This window comes from Camelus ferus, chromosome 16 (genome assembly GCF_009834535.1).
Source record: "Camelus ferus isolate YT-003-E chromosome 16, BCGSAC_Cfer_1.0, whole genome shotgun sequence".
In the NCBI taxonomy this organism is placed as follows: domain Eukaryota; kingdom Metazoa; phylum Chordata; class Mammalia; order Artiodactyla; family Camelidae; genus Camelus; species Camelus ferus.
Genome location: NC_045711.1, coordinates 19,409,857 through 19,436,272, shown reverse-complemented (window position 1 = coordinate 19,436,272; position 26,416 = coordinate 19,409,857). Strand labels below are relative to the sequence as shown.

Genomic DNA, 26,416 nt, shown 5'->3' with positions numbered 1-26,416 from the left:
ATGGTTAAATGGCTTTTGACAGGGGTGGTGAAACCATTCAATGGGGAAAGGAGAGTCTTTCAAACAAATGGTGTTAAGGAAACTGGATATCCGACATGCAAAAGAACAAAGTTGGACACTTACGTTATACAAAAATTAACTAACAATGGATCAAGAACCTAAATGTAAGACCTAAAACATGTTTCTTAGAAGGATACATAGGGCAAAAGCTTCATGACTTTGAACTTGGTAATGAGTTTTTGGGTCAGATGCCATAGGGACAGGCAACAAAAGAAAAACTAGATAAACTGGTTCGTGAACATTTTTAAATGTTGTGCATCAAAAGACACTATTCACGAAGTAAAAACGTAACCCACAGGGTGGCAGAAAATATTTTCAAATCATGTATGTGGTCCAGGATAGAGAGCTCCTAACTGTCAAAAACAAACAAACAAAAAACCCCAACAGCCTGATCCAAAAATGGGCAAAGGACTTCAATAGACGCTTCCCAAAAGGAGACAAAAACACCCAATACCTACATGAAAAGCTGCTCAATTATCACCAGTCATTAGTGAAACACAAATGAAAACAACAAAAAACCACTTCACATGCATTAGGACGGCCACTGTCAAAAAGCCAGAAAACAGTTAAATGGGAAGATGTGGAGAAATCAGAGTCCTTGTGCACAGTGGACGAGAATGCAAGATGGTGTAGCCACTGAAAAGACAGTATGGAAGTTCCTCAAAAAATTAAAAATAGAATTATCATACGACCCAGCAATTCTACTTCTAGACATACTCAAAAGAACTGCCAGCACGGTCTGGAAGAGACGTCTGAACACCCACATTCACTGCAGCATTAGTCACAACAGATGAAAGATGGAAACCGCCCAAGTGTCCATCAATCAATGAATGGAAAAGCAAACTTGATATATACATATAATAGGGTATTCATCAACTTTAGAAAGGAAGGGAACTCCGACACTTGCTACAACGTGGATGAACCCTGAGGACACTATGCTACGTGAAATAAGCCAGACACAAAGGCACAAATATTGCATGAGTTCCGTTACACAAGAACTCTAGAGTAGCCAAATCCTTACAGACACAGAGCAGAATGGGGGTCACCAGGGGCTGGGCACAAGGGAGGGAAAGGGAATTCATTACTTTTGAATGAATTCACAGTTTCAGCTTCACAAGATGAAGAGTTCTGGAGATGGGTGGTGGTGATGGTGGCACACATTCTGAATGCATTTAACACCTCTGAACTATACACCTAAAAATGGTTCAAAAGGAAGTTTTATGTCATGTATATCTCACCAGAATAAAAAACATTTTATGTCACTCATAAAAGGTTAAACATTAAATACTGTCTAATTTCAAGTAGACTCATGGTTGAAATCAAATTGTTTTAAACTGTAACAAATTAGTTTCCTCACTGACTTGGAGAAATTCTTTGCCTCTGTCTCCTGCTGTGTCTCTCAATCAATTTACTTAGGGTAATGGTTCACCCTGAGTTCCAAGGTATTTTTGGAGCCAGAAAATACCACTGTGAAATTTAACTAGGAAACGGCCTTTCACCCGAAGCAGTTTTTATACTGCCTCTACGTCAGATTTGCAGTGCACGCACTTTCACGCCAAAAACACGTCCTGGAAGGACGAGAGGAGAAAGCGGCATGGCAGCCGGAGCGCTTCTCCAGAGCCAGCTTCTAAGCTTCCATCCAAAAATAGCCTAGCAAGTGCTCTGCCACCGTGTTTTCCTGGCGCCCCCCCAGCAGCTCCCTCGGGACACGGCCGTGTCTCCTCAGGCCAGGCCACAGAAGCCACCAGGCCAAACGCCGCTGGCAGACTTAGGTTCTCCCCATATGTGTTTTTCCCCTCTCGTTTCTCTCTCAGAGCCTCTTCAGGCTTAGAAAATATGACTTGGCCAACTCCAGGGCCTATATTTAAACAAAAAAAGACCTTAAATCCAAAGCGTCTTTTAAGCAGTCACCATGTTTATTGTTAAGCGTGTGCAACAGCATAAAGGCTCTCTTTTCACACAGCATTTAAACCAGGAAGTCAACAGACACTGATTACAAAGATTCGCCTGGTCATGTAAGCATTAATAAGCCTGGCCACATAACAGGTGAGAGCAAACGAATTTAAAAGTCAAATCTGAGTCAGGAAAGGGAGGATCTAAGTGTTCGACCTCCCAGCGGGACAGCGAGCCCACGGCGGCTGGCACTGGGTGAGTCTATGGGGCGGCTGGCGCTGGGTGAGTCTACGGGTCGGCTGTAGTTGTCTGCTCCGCGTGCCTGTGAGTGTTTCTATCGTTTCATGCTCAACTTCGCTAAAATGAGGCCAGAAAAGCAAATAATTAGCTACACTTTAAACGTCAACCTTACAAAAGCAAACTAGCTAATAAATACCACAACTCAGACACCAAGAGGAACAGAGAGGCCAATGTCACGTTACAGTGGCGTCCACATGGGGTAGCAAGGTCGGGGGCTGGGGTCTTGATCTGGACCCCTGGTGGCATGGCGACCAGGCAACTGCAGAGTAAGTCACCAGACCGTTCCAGTCCTCACCTCCTGCATATTTTGTGAACGAGCTGGCTCAGAGCACTTCTCACTGTAGAAGCACCCGTTAAAATGCACTCCAGGGCCTCACCTGCTGCGGACCTCTGAAATCTGCAACAGAAAGGATGACACCTGGGAATCTGGACGACTCCTATCCTCCTCTGATGACTTCAACGGGTACTAAGTTTGAAGCCACTGAAGCTCTCTGCAGCTGTCACCAGGAGAGATGTGCCACCCTCCACCCCCGGGGCCAGGGAACCACCTCTCCTCCAGCTTCTGTCAACAGGAGTCCAGTAGAAGCCCCCAGGACAGCCCCACCCCCCACCCCATCACCCAGCCTCACTGCCCCATCTTCCTGGAAACCACCGGGCCAGTCTCATCACGCCCCCAATCCCCGTTTAGTCAGTCACCACAGGAAGGGCAGGTCCCCCAGACCTCCCCAGGCTCCCAAACCTCAAACTACTGCGGCACCACCTTTTCTGACCCCATCTCCCAGCCAGCCCCACGTTCTGAAACCCTGTGGGCCTCCTGCTTGTCATCAGCAAAATCCTCCACCCGGAAAGGCCCCTTTCACCTTGCGCCCCAACAATGTCTGGCCCCCTGGACCTCGGCAGTGCAGGCGGGGTTCTCCCCCACACCCCACACACAGTGCCACGCGGAGAAGCAGTGAAGTGAGGGGGCAAGCTCGCCTCGTCCCAACCTCAGCAGGGAGCTTCGAGTTCCTACCATCAAGTGGGCTGAGACGAGCTGTGGGTCGTTGGCAGATGCTCTTTGTCAAGTTGAGGAAGTTCCCTTCTGTTCCTGGTTTGCTGAGAGTTTTTGTCATAAATGGGTATGGAATTCTGTCTCATGCTTTTCTTCACCCATTGATAAATCACATGGTTTTTCTTCTTTAGCCTGTGAATGTGATGGATTACACTAATTGGGTTTGAGTGGTCAACCAGCCTTTCATGCTGGGATAAATCCTGCTTGGTCGTGGCGTGATTCTTTATACACACTGATTTGATTTGCTGGTGTTTTGTTGAGAATTTTTGCATATATGTTCTTGAGAGATACTCGCCTGTTGTTTCCTTTCACTTGCTATCAGGGTAAACAGAGTGGGCTGGGGGCGGGGGGCGGGGGGGGGGCGGTTCCCTTTATTTCTATCCCCTGGACAAGTCTGCAGAGAACTGGTATGATCTCTCCCTCTCAAGTTCTGTAGAATTCACCAGGGAGCCCACCCAGGCCCGGGGCTTTCTGGTCTGGAGCACGATTCATCATTCACTCCACTTCCTTCACAGCTTCAGGCCAGTCCAGCTTGTCTGTTTCTTCTTCATGAGTTCTGGCAGATTCTGTCCAGCGTTTTCATCTAGGGTATCAAGTTTGTGGGCATACAGTTGCTCACAATATTCTTTCATTATCCTTTCCATGTCCATGGGATACCTGTTCACTTTTGATACGAACAGTTTGTCTTTTTTTTCTTAGTTAGCCAGTCTATCAATTTTATTGATCTCTTCAAAGGACCGGCTTTTGGTTTTGCTGATTTTATTGATTTCCTCTTTTCAATTTCACTGATTTCTACTCTAATTTTTATTATTTTTCTTCTGCTTTGGACTTAACTTGCTCTCCTTTTTCTAGTTTCCTGAAGTGGAAGTGTAAATGACTGATTTTAGATCTTCCTCCTTGTCCTAATCCATGAATTCAATGCTATAAATTTCCTTCTAAGCACCACTTTCACTACATCCCACGTTTTGATAAGCTGTATTTTCACTTCCATTTAGGTCGAAATAGTTTAAAATTTCTCTTGCAATTTCTTCCTTGACACGTGTGTTATCTGGACACATGTTGTCCAATCTCCAAGCATTTGGGGATCTTCCAGCCATCTTTCTGTGCTGGTTTCTCCTTTAATCCCCCAGTTGTCTGAGAGCAGACATTATATGATTTCTTTTCTTTTACATTTGTTAAGGTGTGTTTTATGGCCCAAAATGTGGTCTGTCTTGGAGAATGTTCCATGTGAACTTGAAGACTTGCAATCCACTGCTGTTGGAGGAAGGAGCCTACAGACGTCGACCGCATCCAGTGGACTGACGGACCACTGAGTCCAAACATGCCCTTACTGGTTTTCTGCCTGCTGGGTCTGTCCGCTTCTGATAGGGAGGTGTTCCACCCACTTCCCTTTACGGTTCTGTCAGTTTTTGCCTCACGTCTGTGACACTCTGTTGATAAGAGCATACACACTGAGGACCGCTGTCCTGGAGCCCCGGCCCCTTTACACGATGCCGTGTCCCTCTCTCTTCCCGGTCCCCTTCCCTACTCAGCAGTCTGCTCTGTCTGAAATGAACACAGCTGGTCCTGCTCTCTTCTGATCAGTGCTGGCCTGGCATCTCTCTCTCCACCCCTATACTTTCAATCTATCTGCGTCTTTATATTCCAGGTAGGTTTCCTGAGACAACAAACTGTTGGCTTTTGTTTGTTAACCCGCTTTTTTTTAGTTGAAGCATAGTTGACTTACAGTGTTGCGTCAGTCTCAGGCATACGGCAAAGTGATAGTCTGTGACTGATTCCAGGACTTCTGACCTCCAGCACTGTCCAATAATAATGCGTAGGGGCTTACGCCATTGCGTTTGTAGTAACTCATTATAGCAGCAATAGGAATACAATGCAATACAGTGTTTCTCATCAAATTTGGAGACTTTTTGGACATTATTTCTTCAAATATTCTTTTCTGCCCCGTTCTGTCTCCTCTTCTTCTGGGACCCTTGATGCTGCCCCACAATTCCTGAGGCTCTGTTCACCTGTCTTCACCCTCGTCTGTGCTGCACACTGGGCCATTTCTGTTCACCCTCTTCAGGCGCACTGACTGTCATCTCAAATCTGCACCCGAGTCCCGCTAAAGGATCTTTCACTTCATGACTGTACTCTCAAATCCAGAGCTCCCACTCGGTCCTCTGTTACACGCTCTACTTCTGTAGTCGGATCAACTACTTGTGGATTTTCCTTTAATTCTTTTAAATGTGGCATCTTTTAGTTCTTTCAACATATTTATGAGAGCTGTTTTGAAGTCTCTGCTAAGCCCAACATCTGGGCCAACTCAGACACAGCTTCCACTGACTGCTTTTCCCCTGGTACAAGTCACACTTTCTTGTTTTTTTGGTAAAACTTTTTTGAAAATTAGCCATTTTGGACACTACACTGTAGGAACTCCAGGTTCTGATTTTCCCCTCTGGAGACAGTACAATTGCTGGTGTGTTTTGTTTAATAACTTGCCTGTATTAAACCTATGGATTTTGTAGTTCAAAAGCACATGTTCAAGGATCAACTGTAGTTTAAATTTCCTTTTCTCTCCTTATCCGCCAATGGACAATGAATCAACCTTCTTTTTTTCATTCTCCATTTCATTATTTGATATACCTCTAAACAATACACTACTCTACCACATGCAACATACTGGGGAACATAACAGACATTTTCCTATAAAGTCATACTTTTTTTTTTTAAGTTACATTTCAAAACAATTTTCAAACAAACTTTTTGGAGAGTTACTATTTGAGAAACATTGCCTGAAAAAAATAATTACTATCATAATTTAAGAATTTACTTACTGAATTTTTAAAAAACCTGTGGGGGGAGTGGCATTCTCTTTTTCCAGTGTAGACTCCCTGGAAGGCCTGATCACTGCTGTCTCTGCTAAAATGCAAGCTAACACAAGCAAGGTGCAGAAATGACTTCAGGAGATCCACAGTGTCCCGAAGGCCATCTGTACGCCCTAGATTAGAGAACCTACCTTTGCTGGAAAGTCCTTCTGCGGGGCAAATATTCACCTCTTCAACCTGAGTGATTAGTAAGCCTGGGCTTCCTAAATCCAGATGCTCTAAACTGAGGCAGGCCAGCACTGCGAGTGAAATGCAGCCTCTCTAGTTCCTTCATGGGGGAGCAACTGGTTTGGAGTCAAAACGTTGCCACCATTTACTTGCTGTCCGATGCTCGAACTCATCCACTTTGGACCCCAGTTTCCTGACCTATAAAACGGGGAAATAATCTCCATTCTACCTGCGTCTCAAGACAGTCACGAGATAGGAGAACAGGGGGTAACTGTCAGGTGACGGAGGGGTCTATCGGGGACCTACCCCACCACTGCTTCATGTCTCTCAGCCTGAAGGTGGGAGTCAGATCCCAGAGAAAGCTCGGAGCTGCCCGGTGCTCCCGCCACGGCCCCAGAACACCGGCTGCACCTGGCCCGCCCACACATGCACTCTCCCTCCTGACTCGCCTCTCCAGTGTCCTGCCGGGTTGCACAGTGGGAGCTTGGGGAAGGCTGTGGGTGAGGGCCGGGCAGCTGGCCCCACGGCCCCACACCCAGGTTTCAGGAACTGGAACTGCGGGGCCCGAGTGCTACCCCAGAGAGTCAGTGGTGACAGAAACCACAAGTCTCAGTGCAAATTACTAGGTGGGGCCCTTGGAGATACGTGCGCAAGAATGGAAGAACCACTCTCTGTCACAACTTGTAAGTCCAGCTCACCCTCTGTAAAGCCTTGGCGACAGACAGGAATACTGGGGCTGCTCTTGCTGTGGTTTTCGTGTCACGGAATGCTGTGAGACCTAACGTCACCAACCCTCGCCCTCTGGAAAGGTGGTAGAAAGCACTCTATACACTGCTCCCTCAGACAGAAGTACATTTTTATTTCTAATATAATTAACCTTTTGACTGCTCTGTGACTGTTTCTGATATATGACAACTTTAATTGACTGAAACATTAATATTACACAGACATCCAAATCATATATTAAAAAAGTAATTTTTAGCCTGTTACCATATGTGGCTATTGTGCAAAGAAAAATATTAATACTAACTTTTCAGTGTGGCAACGCACTGGGCTAAACACATATCCATGGTCTCATTTCATCCTCACAGCAATGCTACCAGGTAGACACGTTTCCAGCTGCTCAGTGAAAAGGGCACTTGAAGTCACACAGCTGGCAGACAGCAGAGATCTGAACCAAGTGTCAGACTCTAAATCCACACTAACTCTTGAGTGCATCAAACAGAAGATCATATAAGAAAAAAAATTAATCCTTCAACTGGAACCTTAAACAGGAAGGATTCTTTTTTTTTTTTTTTTGAGGAAGGAGGTAATTAGGTTTGTTTATTTTATTTTTTTTAATGGACGTACAGTGGATTGAACCCAGGACCTCAAGCTTGCTAAGCACATGCTCTACCACTGAGCTACACCCTCCCTCCAGGAAGGCTTCTAATACTGTCTAGGAGATGAACAGATCCCTAAACTCAGTTCCAACCATCCAAACAGAATACAAAGGCTTTTAAGAACTGAATGTAAAGAAGCTAACTGCTCAGTACAATTTCTTTGATTCAGGTTAGCTAATAATTTAAGCCAATCTGGATTATACACTGCACTCAGAGAGAATTCTGAAGCACTAACAGTTCTCTAACAGAGTTTCCAATTTAATAACTTACATAAACCTGGAAAAGTTGACATCTCTCTTTAACTTAGTGTTCCTAGTACAAACATGAGTTTACTTAATAAAATAAGAGCTAATTACAGCAAACAATTTCAAACTACTGGTAAGCAATGTTCAATCACTTCAGCTGCCATCAGCAGACCTCTCCCTCCAGCGAGAGCAGGTCAGTGGCCAAGTCTCAGGTTACCATGAACTTAAGATGATGGAGGAACAGCTCAGGTAGACTCTAAGAGTTTGTTGAATTCTGTCCCCTGGTGAGTGGCAAGAAGCTTCCAAGTGAAATCTACATCCTTTCAATCTCAACTTCCACCCCTGTATTCACAACCTTCCAGAACAGATTAGTGGAGAGTTCATTTCTGTGTTAAAATCATAGCATTACCTACCAAAGAAAGGCCTCGTATGTGAGTAACTGGTGTGAAAAACAAGACAATACATCCCAAATGGAGTCACTTATGCTAAGCCTCACGTCACCAAAATTCACTTGATTACAGTAACAGCCTCTCCCAGAAATGGAATCTCAACCAGTGAATTAGGAATTCCCTGCTGAGCTGTAGGGAGGTCACCTGCCGACAGACCCCTGCACCCACTAAAGGAAGGTGACTCAGCCCAGCCAACCTGCGTTTTGCCCTCAGTTCCTGTCCCCGCCCCCTCCTGCCCAGGGAAGTCTTTCACCTTGTGCAGCTCCTCGGAGCTCCTCTCTCTCTGTTGGATGGGACACTGCCCCGTCCATGAATCGCTGGAGTAAGCCAGTAAGATCTTTAAGATGTATTCAGTTGAATTCTGTTTTTAACATTGGGTAGGAGTGAGAAATGACATTATGGATGTTACAGAGGACAAGTCCTGGAAGGGTTACCTACCAGCAGAATCTGGATCCACATTTTCCTTCAGACCAACGTACAGAAGTTACGGGCTAGATCTGACCACTTCGCAAGGCATCCAAACCATGCACAACTGCAGGAGATGCACTTACAAACCAGCTCCAGAATAACCCCTAGACTGTGCGTGCTCCGGTCCAACATTCTACTGCACTGTTCAAGCAGGTTTTGAAAACTAACTTTTCCCTGATGCCAAAAGGGAAAGAGACTTTTCTCCCTCCTTTTTCTTAGAGCATTTCTTTGAAAAACCTAATGTTTGTAAATCCTTCCTCTGTCCCTTTGGTATGTATACAAGTCTTTTTAAAGGCTAAATAAGCCTAGCTCTAGCCACAAGTAAAACCTGAGAACACTCCCCACCCTGAAGGGCTTGGAGCCGTCTCCCTCACAGGTAACATCAGAAACACAACAGCCCATCTCCCGTCACTGTGGAGTTTAGCCTAGGCACCTTGGCTACCTGCTCACAGAAATTAAGGATCTCTTATTTTTCCTTCGGAGAAAGGCATTTAACAGCACAGATGGCCTTCCCACTGACCAGGGGAGCTTAGGGTGAAAGCTCGTTCAGCAACACTGCTGTCTGGCCTTTGTGCTAGAGGACAGGTTGCAATTACCCTTGAGGTCATGTGGGTAACGGACTGTCAATGGTGGGAACTTTCCCGTTTCTGCAGACTCACTAACAGGTCGCCCGTGGTGCAGCTCAGTTCCAGTGAGTGATTACTCAGTAACAAAGTTGTTTCCTTTCTTTCCTCGTGTGTGGACACCATTTTCTAAGCTGGCAGGAAATGTTATTTTTAACCTTCCCCCGACATAAATGTGGAGAAATTCTACTCTCACTGGGCCACCCTGATGGCGCCCTCAATGAGGAAAGTGTTCCTCTCTAGAGACTTGGCCCAGGCCTGTCATCCAAATGCCTGACTCTCCTACATCACCACCGTGGCGACACCTCATGGGCATTATTTCAAAGACATCTTACTCCACACTGACCTCATGTCCTTCCCCTGGGGCCTCCCATCTCAGACACACAGGCCAGAGAGAGAGCTGCCCTGGTGCAAGCATGTACAGGACAGCTATCAACCCAGCTAATGTTTTATCTCCTCCCATGAAGAAGCTGCCATTGTTTTACCCACCTTGCTCTTCAGCATGTATTTATTTACCACCTGCTGCAGTGCTAGGGAGGTGGCGTGAGCGGGCACATGTGGACTCTGTCCTCCCAGGTGGGGCCGGAGGACAGTGAAGGAGGGGGAGAGTCAGGGAGACTGGCTGGGGTGGAGGCAGGCAAGGGTCAGGCCATGCAGGCCTCCCAGCTCGTGCCAGTATTTGGGGCTTATCCGGAGATGGGTGGGGGGCAGGGCAGAGTGGGCGGCACTGAAGAGTCTGTCAGGAGAGTGGAACCAGCAGGCATGTGTTCTAAGATCTGGCTCTGGCTCCTCCCCCAGTGCAGGCGACATCTGTGGATCCCAGGCTATTTGAGAGGTGGGATCAGTGGGGCTGGGTGACAGACTCTCTCTGGGGTAAGAAGGAAGAGGGAGGTTCAGGCTATAGTTGGGTAAAAGATGTTAAATCATTTTGCAAACCAGAGACAACGATGACGAAACACAGCTCTGGCACTCCTGTCTACTCCTTGCCATGCAAGCTACCAACAGCGACAAGGGTCCAACTGAGGTCTCTGCCACTCGGCACACCTGCCCCATCTGGGCAACTGGAGGCCTGACCACTTCTGCAGGAGGCCGGAGCACAGTCAGAGCTGGAACACAGATGCAGCCTGTGGAGCTGGTCTGCGTTCCCAGGAGCAAGTAATGCAAGACTGAAGTTCAGTACTGCTCTTGGGTAAGGCCCGCCCTGTCCGTGTCTGACTTCTCTGCTGGCCCACGGGCCTCCCAGCACCACGAGGCACGTGCCCCTCCTATAGCCGGGCAGCGCGTCTGTCCCCTCTCCTCACCTCCCTGCCCAATGTAACTCCAGCTCAGTCCCTAAGGTCTCAGCTAAGAACTACTCCCAGGAAGGCCTTCCCGGCACAGGCACTGCCCCGCTGCCGGCCGGGCACCTCCCCACAGCGCCCTCTGCCGTCCACAGGAACGCACGGCCGCCCACACAGCCTCGGCTCTGTCCATCTCCCTCGTGGGACTCGCAAGCAGCGTGAGGGCAGGCGCTGTGCCTGTTCCGCCGTCAGTGTACCCGCGCCTAGCACACTGCCGGAACACCGCAGGCCCTAAGGAAGCAGCTGTTACGTAAAGGGGTGAAGGACACACACAGAGAAGCACCAGCTTTTGGAGTGACAGGGAATTGGCTCTGCCCTTACAAGCTCTGCACTTTGGAGAAATTCCTTACCGTCTCTGAGCCCACGTCTTCCTCTGTAAGTGAAGATTATTGTTCCTACTTTACAGGGTTATTGTGGGCATTGAGCGATCTGACAGAATTCTTAGCACAGTCTTAAGACACTCAGTGCACACTAAACACCCTTATCCTCTGACAGGACGGAGACAGGCGGCAAGTGTGTGGTGGGGACAGCACACCCCCTGCTGCCGGTGAGGGCACAGGCACAGCCTCATTAATGCAAACACTGAGTTGCAAAGCTGAATAGAACAAATATTTTAAGTATACCAGGGGAATATATTATCAAAAAGAACTCTGAAATAGGCCTGTTTCTAAAGCCAAGACTCTGTCTGGATGTGAAGCGACCCTGCATCTCCATGGCTCGTCTGCTCGTGCACAGTGTGGCTCCTTTCAAAGCAAGTGTGCCAGGAATCCCCTCCTCAGGGAAGCAGGGTTCCAACCTGGGTTTCAAAACCCAGAGGACCTCAGGCTCTCGCCTTTAAGACAACGGCCCCTTCCTCCTAGTAGGAAACTCCATGACTTAATGAGGAAATGCCCCTTGCTCCGGTGTCCTCCAACATCTCAGGGCCACCTCCCTCCCCCTCCCTGCTGTGTTCTACAATCCCCAACACACCCCTTTAAGTTTGCATATGTCCTTACTTAGATCTTCCAACTTTGGATACATCATTTAACTTCTCCAAGCCTCCATTCCTTCATCTGTAAACATGGAACTAAAACAGTACTTGCCTCTTGGCTGAATAGCACAGAATATGCCACACATTACTACATGATAATCTTGTTTTGGGGTCTCTACCAGATCCCTATCCTATCTATGATAGAGAAAAAAAATCACAATATAAAGACCTTTTCCAACGGTATACATGTTTTTTTCAGAGTCTGTATACAGCAATAAAAGAACTCAACCACCCCACTAGCCAACGTATTGGAATAAAATGGACAATCACAAAGAATATCCAAGTGTTGCAAAGAAAAATAATTTAACGAAGTTTCCCAAAAGAAAAGATTAATTCAGCAAAATGCAATTTATGTACCTGCATTTATGATGCCTTCCTTTAAAGCAAGCCCTCTTAGGACATAAACTTCAGTTAATGTTAATCTGGAAATCTCAGCACGTTGCTTTCAGGGATAGCAAAACGCCATCCAGGAAATCCCAGCAAGGAGGAGGACTCAGTCTTACCGGTCACCCCTCACCAAGGCCCAGTCCTGATCCTAACCCTCCCTTCCCTCTCCACTCCCTCCCTTCCTAAGCCTCAAGAGAAATAAAAAGCATCATTACCTCTATATGGTTGATAAGCTTTGTTATGGCAACAACCCAGACTAGTTTTAAATATACATGCTTCAGCAAGGACCTTCCAAAGCAGCCCCTATATGAGAAGGAGTAGGATTTACACTGTGGTGAGGAGTGAGAGGTATCTACAACACTCACTCTGGTGGGTGCCCAAGAAACTTAGTTCCTTCCCTATCCTTCAGAAGAATTAAGATCAGTTTTGCTAATTCTCTCTGCATCACCAAGCTGAGGCTCCCTCTTTGCATCTGCCGCTTTTCTAGAAAACGACTTCCTCTTTGTTTTCCCCACACACAGGGTGGAAGACGTGAAAAGCACTTCCTGGTAATTCCATTAAGAGAAGTTCGCTAAATACGTGTGAAGAAGAAGTCCAGAAGTTACTTCAGGTGGGTGGGTGTAGCTCAGTGGTTGAGCCCGTGCTTAGACTGCACGAGGTCCTCGGTTCAATCCTCGGTACCAACGTTAAAAAAAAAAAAAAGTTACTTCAAAAGTAACTTGTCAAAAAAATAAACAATACGCACAAAACAAAAGTAACCTGTCAAATCTCAAATCACTACAGCAAAAGGAATTGAAAAGAGTTCTATGGGCACGATTTGTTGAGTACCTAACCCGCGCCACACGCTAGCAGAGTACGGTCCACGCCAATCCGCACTACGCTTCACGAGAACCACGTGAGGGTTCCCAGCTTACAGCTGAGGACACGGGCCCAAGCCACACAGCCTGGGAAGCGGCGCAGCCAGAGCTCCTCAGCAGCCATCCCGCGGGGGCGCAGCAGTCGGCCCCCGGCTCTGCCTCGGAACACGGGCACCTGCCGTCCTGCCCCACACCAGGCCAGGTGCCGTCCGCCTCGGGCACGCCACCTGCCACCTGCCACCTGCCACCTGCGCGGGGGCGGGGCTGCGGCGCACGCGCAGAATCGGGGACATCGCGGTCGCCGCCAGCCTACACCCATCTGCAGCCGCGCAAGCCGAGGCCCAGAGCGGAGTCGCAGGCTCCCCAGCCAGGAAACGCCGAGCCAGGGGCCCTCTGGCCCGCGGCCTCCGCACCGCTTCCTCCCTTCAGCCGCCCGAAGTGCGCTCGAGCCGGGACTCGCCGCGCCCCTCGCCAGCCAGGTTCCTCTCGCAAGCCCTACCTGGTCGCTGCGGAGACCATGGTGAGTCAACTTCATCCTTCCACCTCACAAGTGACGTGCTTTTCCGTCGCCCAGCCGTGCGGCTTCGTCCAATCCCAGACCGTGGGCTGCGCACGCGCACTGGGCTGCGTCCCTCAAGGCGCAGGTAGGCAATTCGAAAGGTTTCGAGTTATGTGCGCTCTAGGGAAAGAGAGGGGACACAGGGTTGGAGCTCCAGTAATTGAAGCAGTGTGATATTGGCGCAAAGATAAATTAAAAAACCGATGGAAAAGGGGAGGCCGGAAACAGACTACAGGTGTGTAGCCACGTTCTTCTCCCCACGAAAGAGCCACTGTGATCCAATAGGAAGGTTCTTTTCAAAAAATAGTGCTACATTATTTGAATGTCATTGGGAGGTGAGAAGGGATGAACCTTAACCCCTACCTCATGCAAAAAAATCAATCCGGGGGGAGGGTATAGCTCAAGTGGTAGAGTGCGTGCTTGGAATGCACGAGGTCCTGGGTTCAATCCCCAGTACCTCCTCTAAAAATAAGTAAATAAACTTAATTACCACCCCACCCCAATCAATCCGAGATAGATTGTAGGTCTAAATGTGAAAGACATACCTCTAGAAAATAACAGCTAACAGCAGAGTATCGTGTCCATGGGATAAGAAAACAGTTTTTGGCAAGACATCAGTACCAACCAACCCTAAAGGGAAATGCTGATAAATGGGCGTTGTTAAATTTAAGACAAGGAAAGACAACATCAACAGAGCAAAAGGCAAGGAACAGAGTGGAGAAGGCATCTGTGATACACATACCTGAAAATAACTTCTACTCAGAATATATGAGTAATTCTTGCAAATAAATGTTTTTTAAAGACCTGAAGTGGTGGAAGAAGAAACATGGAAAGAGGTTGACAGAAAAACTGGGGGGAATTTTCATAGTTCAAAATTGAATTGATGGCAAAGTGTACGAATTGAAAAATCTCGCTTCCTGCTGTCCAGGTACCGTTTTCTCCTTCACCTGGATAACAATGCTCTTAGCTGTGTGCATCTTTCCAGAGACAAAATTTAATAGATCTGAAAGGAGAAACAGACAAATCCACAATTACCACTTGGAGACTTAAAGATCCCTCTCTTGGTACCTGATAGAACAGATAAAAAGTCAGCAAAGATATAGAAGGGCTTGACAATACCATCAACCAACAGGATTGAATCGACATTTGTAGGACACCTCACAATGACAGAAAGCACATTCTTTTTAAGCACCCACAGAACACTTACCAAGATAGACCAAATCCTAGCCATAAAAACTAACCAACAAATTTCAAAGGACTGAAATTATATAGAGTGTGCACCAACTACATGGACTCAAACTGGATATCAATTAAGAAAATGCTAGTAGAAAAATCCCAGAACTTGGAAGCTAAACAATATACTTAAAAATAATCTATGGATCAGAACGCTGGTCCCTTCCCCAGGCTGAAAAAGTTCCCCATTCCCAGAACCTTTAGAGAGTCTCATAGAGTCACATGGCGCCTTGGGGAACAAATCAGCTATATATTTGTCTTCATTATCCAAATCACCCTTGGTCCACCCCCTCCCTCCACTGGCAGCTTCTTGAGGACAGGAAACTTATTTCTCCATCTCAGCCTTTTTGGCACAGATTAAGTGTCAAGGACTTTTTTAAAGTGACTTCTTAAAAGTAGAAGTTTAGGTTTACAACAAAACTGAGAGCAAGGTACAAAGATTTCCCACATACCTCCTGCCCCTACACATGCACAGCCTTCCCCATTATCCACTCACTCACCAGAGTGGTACACTTTTTACCAATGATAAAACTACACTGACACATCATAATCACCCTAAGCTCACACTTTACTCTCAGGTTCACTCTTGTTGCTGAACATTCTGAGAGCTTGGACAAAAGCATAATGACATACGTCTATCATTATAATATCATACAAAGCATTTTTACTGCCCTAAATCTCATTTGTGCTCTGCGTATTCAACCCTTCTTCTCCCCACCCCTATTAATAACCTTTTATTGAGAAGAGCTTTAAGACATGAACCTTGAAAGCATCGGTACCTTGTGTTTATGAATACTTAACTTCCACCTTGTTAATTTAGGTTCCAGTGTTTGAAGTCACGGGCTACTTATCTATAAAGTGAATCTGGATGACATTTAGAGTTATTTTGAGGCTGTAAAGAGCTACTGGGTCCAAATGTCAAGTGGTGGTCTGCTGAACGCGGACAGATGGTGGCAAGTCTGTAACTGAGAGACAGGGAAAGGCTGGCTGGAATGCACTTAAATTCTGATTTCCTCTTCACTCTCTAGGTTTCCGGCTGCGTGTGAAATGGATACCGTCCTCCCCGAGAATCAGATGTCACATTTCTGATCCCGACGAATTACTAATTTTTCTCCTTTTTCACCCTAAATTGAAAGCAGAGACATGCAAATTCCCCGCCATCCAAGGAGGCAGCGCCTCCTGGCAGGCGCTCTTAGCTGGTCGGGCACCAGTGACCGAAACTGCCGGAGGAGCTTCGGGAAGCACTGCAGGACTGGTTCGGGTTCTGGGTCGCGACCCCCGGATCGACGACCCGCTCCCGGAACCGTGGTCTCCCCCACACCTTCGGTCCGGACCCTCGACTGTCAATCAAGCGGTCCGGTCCCGGCCGGCCAATCAGGCTCCGTCTCCAGAAAGAACAAAAGCGGGGGGGGGTGGGGGGTGTGGACTGCTGCCTCCTAGCGTCCCGCCCTGTGACGCTGCCGGCCACTCCCAGCTCCTGCGTCCCCACAAAGCCCCTCCGTCACCGTAGCGGGGAGGAGCGTCGCCCGCTCGGGCCGCAGCGCCGTGAGACCACCAGCCCTCCAGGCCGCCCCGCCGCGCAGGTGACGGCGCTTCCCGGCGTCCTTTGCAGGCAGGTGGGCCAACGGGTCGTCAGCAGCTGCGCCCACTTCCGGCGCCCTCCGGCGAAGCGCCCCCGGGCCCGTGATGCGCCGGGAGCCCCGCCTCGCGCACCGCCGTCGGCAGGGCCCTGAGGTCCCCAGAGGGCCGGCGATTCTGCGGCGTTCGGTCCGCGCTTCTTGCAAAAAAGTCGCGCGATTGGGTGGTGAAGGCGTAACCCACCCTGTGAGCCACCAAGGGAGGAGCCAGACGCGCCTGGCCGCTCTGCTCGTAATCGCCAGAACCCAGAGGCGACCCGGATCGCTCACCAACGGGCCGACCGGGGACTGACGACAGAGCGCCAGAAGGAGCGAGCGGCAGCCACGGGCGGTGTCCACGGGGCTGCACGGCCGACCTGACGATGAGCGACCTTCCACGGAGACGCGGAGCGCCATGTCGTGAAGTCCAGGGTCGGGTGACGGAGGCCAGAGCGGCAGTTCCCTGGGCCGGGGCGTAGTGACGGGGAAGGGGCACGGGCGAGCCTCGTGGGGCGGGGGCTCGTCAGCATCGGGACCTGGGGACAGTCCTGTGGGTGTGCACACACGTGAAGGTGCTTCAGGCTGTTCCCTTGAGGTCAGTGCACCTTACTGTGTGTATGTTGCAGCCTTGTGTACATCACACCCCAAAAAAGGCCAAGGACACTGACACTCATTCTTGAGTCAGTGTTTCCCAGGGGCTCCAAAATCAAGCCACTTTCTAATTATTTGCTCCGTAACATCCTCAGGTTGAGGTGCAAACTGCTCTGATTACTAACGTAGTATTGTGGTTACCGGAGCAGGTTCTGGGGCCAGATTTCCTGGGCTGAAATAATATTTTTGCCTCCCTCTAGCAGTGCGAGTGTGAAAAAATTGTGTAACCAGTTTTTCTTGTCGTGGGACTAGGCAGGCCGGTACCGCGGGTGGTGAAAGAACTGACCAGAGACAAAGTGAAATAAAAAGCTTAGTAGGGGTATGCTGCCACAGACAGCAGCGGGCCACGCGGACGAGAGGTGCCTGTGTGTGCACCGAGGGCAGAATTCTAGAGCCTTTTATGAGGAAGGGCCTACGTGCTTTAGGGAAGGGGTCGTGTTGAACGTTTCCAGGAGTTAGTTGATCATTATCTAAGGGGTTATTTTTAGGAGGAGGTAGGGGGTCTGGTGACTGGAGGAATTGTGGGGGGAGGCGTTGTTAGGTCATAACTCAGGGTTGTTAGTTGGGCTAGAGCAATTACATGTTGGAAGAGGAACGTTCTCTGTTTTCTGATTTATTGTGTCTTTATGGTGTAAATAATTAGGGCGCAGGTTTGCATCTTGTGACTAGCGCCCCCTTTTGCTCTCTATGGGGCCTCTCACTTGTCCCCGAACCCCACATCCTTCACTTTCATTTCACTGTTGTAAAATCCACACTCAGTCTCTGCTCCATTTCTGCCAGTAAAAGGGCACTTTGCAGGTCTGTTCTTTCATGTGATGCTGAGTATGCAGAGCCAGGCCTTAGAAACTAAGTCTAAAGAATTAACAAAGGGAGGTTCAGAAAGAATTGAAGATACAAGGGTTAGAATGTTCTGCATCAATAATTATTTAAAATAATCTGTTTAAAATAATCTATCTTAAATAATCTAAATTATTTAAGCAATCTGTTACAATCACAAACACTTTAAAATAACCTGATTTGATAAAACAGTAAGTTGAGAGTGGTCACAAGATCCTACGGGCTGATGAAAAATTGAGAATGGTGTGAATATGACAGTTACCAACTTGTGTTTGTGGTCAAAATAAATTTTTTCTTGCAAGTGTTATTTCAACACAGTAGCTTTAGAAGTTGCCACATTCTGCAAAAAAAAAAAAAAGCCCTACATAAAGGCCACGACTTTTACATGGTTATCTTAGTTGACAGTTTGTTGCTCTGGGGGATAGTCTTGCAGTTGAAGTCTCTGTGTTCTTAATAGACACTTACAGGATTTATTTGTTAAATCCGACCACAAGGATCATTGGCGCCATCCTCTTCCCGCAAGCATGTGGGAAAATGTCCAGCTCTCCTGGGTTTATCACTTAACAAAGAGTTTGAGAGTGTAAATGAAGAGTGTGAACTCTGCTGATTAAGAAATTGTGATCATCCATCCTGGTCAGAGCAGAGGTTGACTCTTGTTCCATCTAGAAAAACTGTTTTTACAGACATCACATTCCTAGTGTTTGAATGTAGTAGACATTACTAACTTCAAACTGATTCCAAACATTACATTTGGAATTACTTTATTAACACAATTCTGGTTGGAAAGGCATCACATGATGCGAAATTTTAACATTTCAGGGTTTTCATCACCACCACTTACGTAAAATAGCTGGGGAAAATATGTAAATGTGTCTTACGTAAAACAGGAACCAAGAATACTGAAACTGATTAATATACAGAAAGACATGCAGAAAAAAATGCATATTTACTATAGTTTTCCTTACATAACTGGTCAGAGACCATGATCAATGTTTACAGCTCCTCTTACTACCTATTCCGTGTTATCTCTACCCTCTGCCAACATCTTGGCTGATTAGGGCTTTGCACTTCCAGAAGGATCTGAGGCCCTAGTGGTCTCATTTTTCTTGGGTTACTATAATTGTGGTGTCCACAGACATCTGGCAGATTCCTGCTCCAAGGCCCCTCAGGCACCTGGCTGCTGCCCTTTAAAGATAACAGAGAACATTCCTTTCCTAATACATACCTGCCTTAGCTGAGATAATGATTATCTGTACAGTGCCCAGAAGCCTGACCACCAGAACCGGTCACAACCCCTACCAAAATCCCTAGTCCTTCCCTTTCATGACCCCTGCCCTTCCTGTTACCTCAAAATCAAGCAGTCAGATTGTGCACAAGCGAATGTTGCCCCCCGCGACCCCCTTAGTGCCTGATGTCATGTCAGCACAGAGTGAAAGTTTACTCTCCCTAATAAGAGACCTCAGCAGCTGGGCCTTGGGGCTCGCACAGGCAGCTGTCCTCCACGTGGCCCGCAGTTGTCTGCGGCAGCGTCTCTGCATAAACTCCTTCCCCATCTTCATCCTTTGTGTTTGGCAGAGACCTTTGCTGCCCACGTGCTGGCCTGCCCAATCCCACAGCAATAATCTTCCATTTAATTTTTTTTTGCTGGGGGGTAGGTAATTAGGTTTGTTTATTTGTTTACTTATTTTAATGGAGGTACTGGGGATGGAGCCCAGGACCTTGTGCATGCTAAGCACGTGCTCCACCACTGAGCTATACCTCCTCATTCCACTGACTTACTACCCAACACGGAAGCACTAAGAACCCCACACTCCTCCAAAATCCCCTAGTGTTATCAGGCCCCTTCCAGTTTCTTGGACAGCAGTACCATAGGAATTAGTGTCGCTTCCACAAGACTCTTAGGCAAGCAAAGCTTTTTATTAAAGGAGATTGTGCACAAGGGAGAAATATTTAATTTTCAGTAAGATTTAACAGCTGATTTCTCATCAGAAACCATGGAGTCCAGAAGGCAGAGGGATAATGTATTCAAAGTGCTGAGGAATAAAGACTGCCAACGAAGATTCTGTATCTGGCAAAACTACCCTTCAAAAATGAAGTAGAAATTAAAACAATCCAAGACAAACTAAAGCTAAGGAAACTTACTGTTAGTAGACCTGCCCTACAAGAAATACTAAAGAGTCCTGACATGAAGGTACATCAGGCAGTAACTCAAGGCTGTATGAAGAAAGAAAGGACACTGGTAAAGGTAACCGCCTGGGTGAATAGGAAAGCCAGCACTGTACTTTTGGTTTGAAACTGCTCTTTTCTTCTATATGATTAAAAGGAAAATGCATAAAACAATTATACATTTATGTTAGCAGACACACAGTATATAAAAATGTAATCTGTGACAGTGACAGCATGAAGAGGGGGGAGTGGAGACAGTAGAGTGTTCTGTGCTGCTTAAACTAAGTTGGTGGTATTCACACTAGGTTGTTGGAAGTTTAAAATGTTAATTATAATCCGTAAGGCAACCTCTTAAAAAGGAAAAATATACAGAAAAGGAATGAAGAGGGAACTAAAAATGATAGTGACAATAAATCAACTAAATACAAAAAAGGCAGTAATAGAGGAACTGAGAAACAAAAAAAATATAATACACAGAAAACATAAATGGCAGAAGGAAATCCTTCTGAAAACTAGAACATTATTGAAAAATTAAAGAAGATGTAAATAAACGGCTTTTCCTCCCTGGCTGCTTGAAGACCAGCCGCCATCATGAATGACACAGTAACTATCCGGACCAGGAAGTTCATGACCAACCAACTACTTCAGCGGAAACAAATGGTCATTGATGTCCTTCACCCTGGGAAGGCAACAGTACCTACAACAGAAATTCGGGAAAAACTAGCCAAAATGTACAAGACCACGCCAAATGTCATCTTTGTATTCGGATTCAGAACTCATTTTGGTGGCAGCAAGACAACTGGTTTTGGCATGATTTACGATTCCTTCGATTATGCGAAGAAAAAATGAACCCAAACACAGGCTTGCAAGACATGGCCTATACGAGAAGAAAAAGACCTCAAGCAAACAGGGCAAGGAATGGAAGAAAAGGATGAAGAAAGTCAGGGGGACTGCAAAGGCCAATGTTGGTGCTGGCAAAAAGAAGGAGTAAAGATTCTGCAGTGACTGTATCTGTGGTGATTGTGCAGATTTTTCATGAGAGGATTAATAAACTAAGAACTTTAACATGTTAAAGAAGATGTAAATAAACAGAAAGACATTCTGTGCTCACGGATTAGAAGACAGTTTGTCAGTGTTGTCAGTACTACCCAAAGCGATCTATAGATCCCTGTGCAAGTCCCAATGGCTGACCTGGGGGAGTTCCAGTCTCGCCCCTTTACTGCTGAGTGAAGGGCCTTTGGCCGTTTATCCCAACTGCCTACTCCTGAGTGTCTTTATGCACTAAACCCCACCTAACAGCTGAGAGAATCATACAAGGAGAGGGATATGAAGACACATGAACAGGAAGTCAACACAGTCCCCTCCCTCATACCCAAGGAGGGAAAAATACAGACCTCAGGGTGTAAGCAGAACAAGTGTTTGGTATCTTTTCCATTTTGGTAACTGAGGTTCAAAAAAGCAGAATGACTTACCCAAAGCCACAAGGGGTAGCATTTGTGGTGAGAAGGACCAGAGGCCTTGACTGGAGCCAACACACACTCTCCCACTATTCACGCCCCTCCCAACACACACATCAATCCTGATTAGCCCAGGACAGCCCTGGTTTATGCCTCTTGTCCTTGGGTCACTTTTAACTGCACTCTCTTACACTCTAAAATTGTCCTGGTTTGGACAATAAATTATATGGCCACCTTCCATCCTAACAAATCAAACCCACACCCTATAAGAACATCTCAGCTAAAGGACTGTCATTGAATTCAGTGTTTCCTGTTTTCAAAAAATGGAAAATGGCCGGGGGGAGGGTATGCTTAGCATGCATGAGGTCCAGGGTTCCATCTCCAGTACCTCCTCTAAAAAAATAGATGAATACCGAGGTAAACCAAGTTTACCTCCCTCCCCCTCAGAAAATAATAAAATAAATAAAAATTTTTTAAAAATGGCATCTTATCCACACCTGAAACCCCATCAGCTGGACTGGGGCACCCAGCACCGTTACTTCTTCTTATGTGTGCAGTGACTTTACAGATTCATTCGGGATTAAATGCAGTTTTGTCAGTGTTGTCTGTATCTCTAATGACCAAGTCTAATCAATCATCTCAGATGATAATACCCTATGTCACCTGTCCCAGAGATGTTTAATAGAGTCTGTCTCAGCCCTCAGATCAGGAGTACTGCTGCCCTTCTAAAAATGAGTACAAGTATGCCTTCTATCATTTTTCAGGACTAAAAATGCTTCTTAAAAATAAATAAAAGCCCGTGCTATATTTAAAAAATCCCAATGGGATTTCTTGCAGGAATAGAAAAACCAGCTTAAAATTCATATGGGATCTCAAGGGGCCCCAAAGTGCCAAAAAAAAAAAAACTTGGAAAAAAAAATAGTTGGAGGACTGATACCTCCTGATAATAAAGCTTCCTACAAAGCTACAGTATCAAACTGTGGCACTAGAATAGGGATGGACACACAGGCCCACGGGAGTGAAAAAGCCCAGAAGGAGACCCTTACATCTGTGGTCAGCTCACTTTCAATAAGGCGCCAATGCCATCCCATGGGGAAAGTCCACTCTGTACACCAAATAGTGCTGAGAAGACTGGGCGGCCATGTGCAGAGTGAGGTTAGACTTTTACTTTACTCCATGTGCAAAAATTTATCCAAAATGGACCAAAGGCCTAAATTTAGGGATTACAACTCTTGGAAGAAAACATTAGAGAAAATGTTTATGGAACCTTTATTTAGAAATGGTTTCTTAAGCATGATACCAAAAACAGGCAACAAAATAAAAAATAGATAAATTGGATTTCTGCAAAATTTGAAACTTATGCATCAAAGGACACTATAAAGTGAAAAGACAACTTGCAGAGGGTGAGAAACTATTTGCAAAACATTCCTAGTAAGGGTTTAATGTTCAGAATATATAAAAAACTACAACTCAACAAAAAGTAAACCCAGGTAGACACGGTCAGTTAATTTACAACAAAGGAGCCAAGAACATACAATGTAGAAAGGACAGTCTTCTCAACAAATGGTGTTGGGAAAACTGGACAGTCACATGTGAAAGAATGAAACTGGACTACGTGCCATGTACAAAAAGTAACTCAAAATGGATTAAAGGTGTGACCTTCAGACCTAAAAACCACATTTCAGCTAAACCACAGTTTCCATATCAAGCAATGTGGGTATACTGTTGAGTCTTACATTTTTAAAAATGGTAAACATTTTTTGAAAAGAATTTAACCGCTTCCTGGGCAGCAGCTTGTCTCTACTCAATTCTTTTTTTCCAGTTGGCTTGCTGGAATTTGCCCCACACACAGATGGCCAGTGCTCAACTAGACACCTGGATGTGGTTTATACACAGACTCTGGGCTCCCCTCCCCTGGCTCTGTCTTCACTTCCTGTGGCTTTAGCTGTTCTGTTCTCTGTTCTCTTCTTCTTCAGTGCAGAGAGACTGTGTGTTTTCAATCAGAGCTTCAGCCTCCCTTTTGGGCTCCTAGTCTGGCCTGTCCTTGACTATAAGCCATAAAAACATGTCACTTCCTTTTCCCTATTTCCAAGTGTCTACTTCCTTCCAAGTCTGCCTGTTTGGCTCACTACAGTGCTTTCAGGGATTTGTTTTTGTTTTCTGTCCAGAGTTCATACTTGTTATATGAAAGCGCATTAGTTTAGGATATTACTTTACCCTGTTGGAAGCAGAATGCCATGGTTGTTTTACATTTTTTAAAAATTGAAAAAAATTAAAAACCCATAAATAGAAAAACACTTTAGGCCATGTTAGTCCCATGGATAGGGGGAAATGCCTTTTGAGGCAAATACCTCATCATGTCACTTATTTTTAAACTGGCCAATTTCTACCCACCCTTCTACACTTAGGTCGGCAGAGAAAACACTTCCAGACCCCCTCCGCTGCAACCGCCTGGGCAGGGTTAGGGTACGAGGTGTCATGGAGTGTTTTCCTATTAACTGGACTTTCCTTCATCTCTGCAGTCTCTTATTACAATCGTCCCTCAGGATCCGTGGGGAGCTGGTTCCAGGACACTTTGTAGATAACCAAAATCCACAGATGCTCAAGTCACTTCTATAAAACGGTGCATTGCTTGCATATAACACATCCTCCCGTATACTTTACGTCATCTTTAAATTATAATATTTGACACAACAGAAACGCTGTGTAAATAGTTCTAAATATAATGTAAGTGCTGTGTAAATAAAACACAGCAAATTCAAGTTTTGCTTTTTAGAACTTCCTGGGAAACTTTTTTCAAACATTTTCCATCCCCATTTGATAGAATCCTTGGATGCGGAACCCACAGATACGGAGGACTGTACCGTACTTGCCTGCGAATGTTGCTGTCTACCCACTACACTGTGGGTTCTTAAAGTAGGATGCCACTTCTGGATCAGTAATTGCTGCTGTTTCTTGAACCCTTAATAAGTGACAGACAGGTTCTAAGAGCTTGGCCCATCTGTTCCTTGCCATAACCCTTTAATGTAAACACTGAGCTGGTGTCACCCCAATTTTAACAGGTAAGCCATCTGCTCCAGGTTATGCAGGTAGTCAGCAGTGGAGCCATACTTAAGGTTAGCAGTTTTCTGGTGGCTGGATGAGTGGAACCTGAACAAGTCCCCTTTCCCAGCCTAAGTTGTAGAATAACATTCTCTTCTCTTTTTAAGTTTTAGTGATTTTTAAAGCACAATATATGATTAATTCTTACCATAAAAGAATTCAAACATAGATAACGTTCTCTCACCAGAAGTTAACCATGATAGGTGGGTTGGTTTGTTTCTTCCAGCCATTTAATTCGTACTTACATATAGCATTACTTTTCAGGGGTCAGCATCCTCTGTATTTTTCTGCAATTTGCTCTGTTCACTTATGTCTTAACAGGCATTCCACATTAGTACTTACAGACCTACGTCATTCTGTAACAGCTGCATAGCATTCCCTAGAATACTTATCCTATAGTTGATTAACTCATTCTATTAGTGGTCATTAGTGTTTTCAGCTTTTTTCCCATTAGAAAAAAAGCTATAGTAAACAGTTTTGTCCACGCATCTTACGGGAATGCTTCTCAGGGATATATTTTGTGTTTTAATTTTATTTATGTATAAAGCTGTTGTGATCGCGGGGCATTTGAAGTCATTATCTATAATCCAAGTAGAGAGCACAGAAATCCTTCCACGGTTGAATGACCATCTTGATTAATGTAGAGCCGAGGGGCCTGAATGCTAAGGGCACCCGAAACCGAGCCATATCTGCATGCCCGGTGCACTGGAATGCTCATCACAAGCAATGTTTATAGAGGTGTATCGTGTACTTTGTAATTCCTAACTGACATTTCCGATTTCACTTCGTATTAAACTGATACTTCTTTAACATATCCATGGCGTGCCTTACTTCACCGCGTTTTATTTTTAGAATAATCCTATTCATATTTGTTACTAAACAAAACAAAAGTTTGGGATGATTGACTAGTTAACTAAACATTGATTTTTGAGAACCTGCATATTACCAATACTGCCCTGGGTATTGGGGATATAGCGATTAATAAAGCGCACAAAAATCATTACCCTTACGGAGTTTCCACGCTACTGAGGGAACAGTTAAAGAATAAACAAGTAAACAAACTCTTGGGGTAAGCAGATGAAGGACTTGGGGGCTGTAACGTCCCACAGGACGGCGGGGAGGCGTCCCCGAGAAGGCAGCCTCCGACCAGGCCCCGAAGGAGGCGAGGCGCAGACGGGCGGCGGCGGCGCGTCCAGGGCGAAGGCCGCGGCACAGCGCCCGGGCGGTGTCCGAGCCGCAAGCGTCACCCCGGGCCTCGGTCCCGAGCCTGTAGCCTCAGCTGCGCGGAGATCATCTACGTTTCTGTGTCTCTTCGCTTGTGGCGACTCCGGGGCCCCGCTGTCTCTTGACTCCCCGGAGATGCTCGCACCTGTCGTCTCGGACCTTCCGCACCTGCAGCGCCAGGTGACAGGCCTTCTGGGGACTCGAACCCCGAACCGAACGTGCGGCCCGCGCGAGTCCGAAATGGCGACGGTCGACCAAAGCGGGCCAGGCGTGCTAGCGCCTGGTTCCCTGCTTTCCACCGAGAAGCCCAGACTAGCGGCACGCAGGGCGCCTGGCTGGACTCTGCAGAACGGCCCTGCCCCGCCCCTGCGGCATCCCCGGCCGGCGCAAACCGGCCCGGCCCCGCCCCCGCGGCCCCCACATCACGCGGCCGGCGACGACCAATGGCGTG

At 46.5% G+C, this 26,416-nt stretch overlaps 1 protein-coding gene, 1 long non-coding RNA gene, 1 other non-coding gene and 1 pseudogene across 8 annotated transcripts in view; 2 read left to right on the top strand and 2 right to left on the bottom strand.

The window, feature by feature from the left end:
• DHRS7B (dehydrogenase/reductase 7B) overlaps positions 1-16,296 on the bottom strand; it is a 35,007-nt gene extending 18,711 nt beyond the window's left edge. For 2 of the 4 annotated variants that reach the window (XR_004326738.1, XR_004326737.1), the window contains exons 1-4: positions 15,692-16,296; positions 14,422-14,682; positions 14,225-14,309; positions 13,620-13,799 (exon numbers count right to left, since the gene is read on the bottom strand). Coding sequence is in view for 2 of the 4 variants with exons in the window: in XM_032499055.1 (XP_032354946.1) it covers positions 13,620-13,639 (20 nt within the window). In the remaining 2 variants the exon portion in view is untranslated. The remainder of the gene's footprint in view (positions 1-13,619; positions 13,800-14,224; positions 14,310-14,421; positions 14,683-15,691) is intronic. The other 2 variants (XM_032499055.1, XM_032499056.1) reach the window with 2 other exon arrangements.
• On the bottom strand, positions 1,956-9,618 carry LOC116669348. Of its 2 annotated transcripts, none has more exons than XR_004326743.1 (3): positions 6,303-9,618; positions 2,549-2,650; positions 1,956-2,310 (listed from the first exon to the last, which is right to left on the bottom strand). It is a non-coding gene; the product is annotated as an uncharacterized LOC116669348 (long non-coding RNA). The 2 variants fall into 2 exon arrangements; XR_004326742.1 differs by lacking the exon at positions 6,303-9,618 and adding an exon at positions 3,266-6,292.
• On the top strand, positions 14,069-14,141 carry TRNAS-GGA. The gene has a single exon. It is a non-coding gene; the product is annotated as a tRNA-Ser (tRNA).
• A 3,414-nt stretch (positions 16,297-19,710) lies between the features above and the next one.
• LOC116669346 lies at positions 19,711-21,295 on the top strand (annotated as a pseudogene). Its single transcript, XR_004326740.1, has one exon. The product of XR_004326740.1 is annotated as a 40S ribosomal protein S24-like (transcript).
• Positions 21,296-26,416: the final 5,121 nt, after the last annotated feature.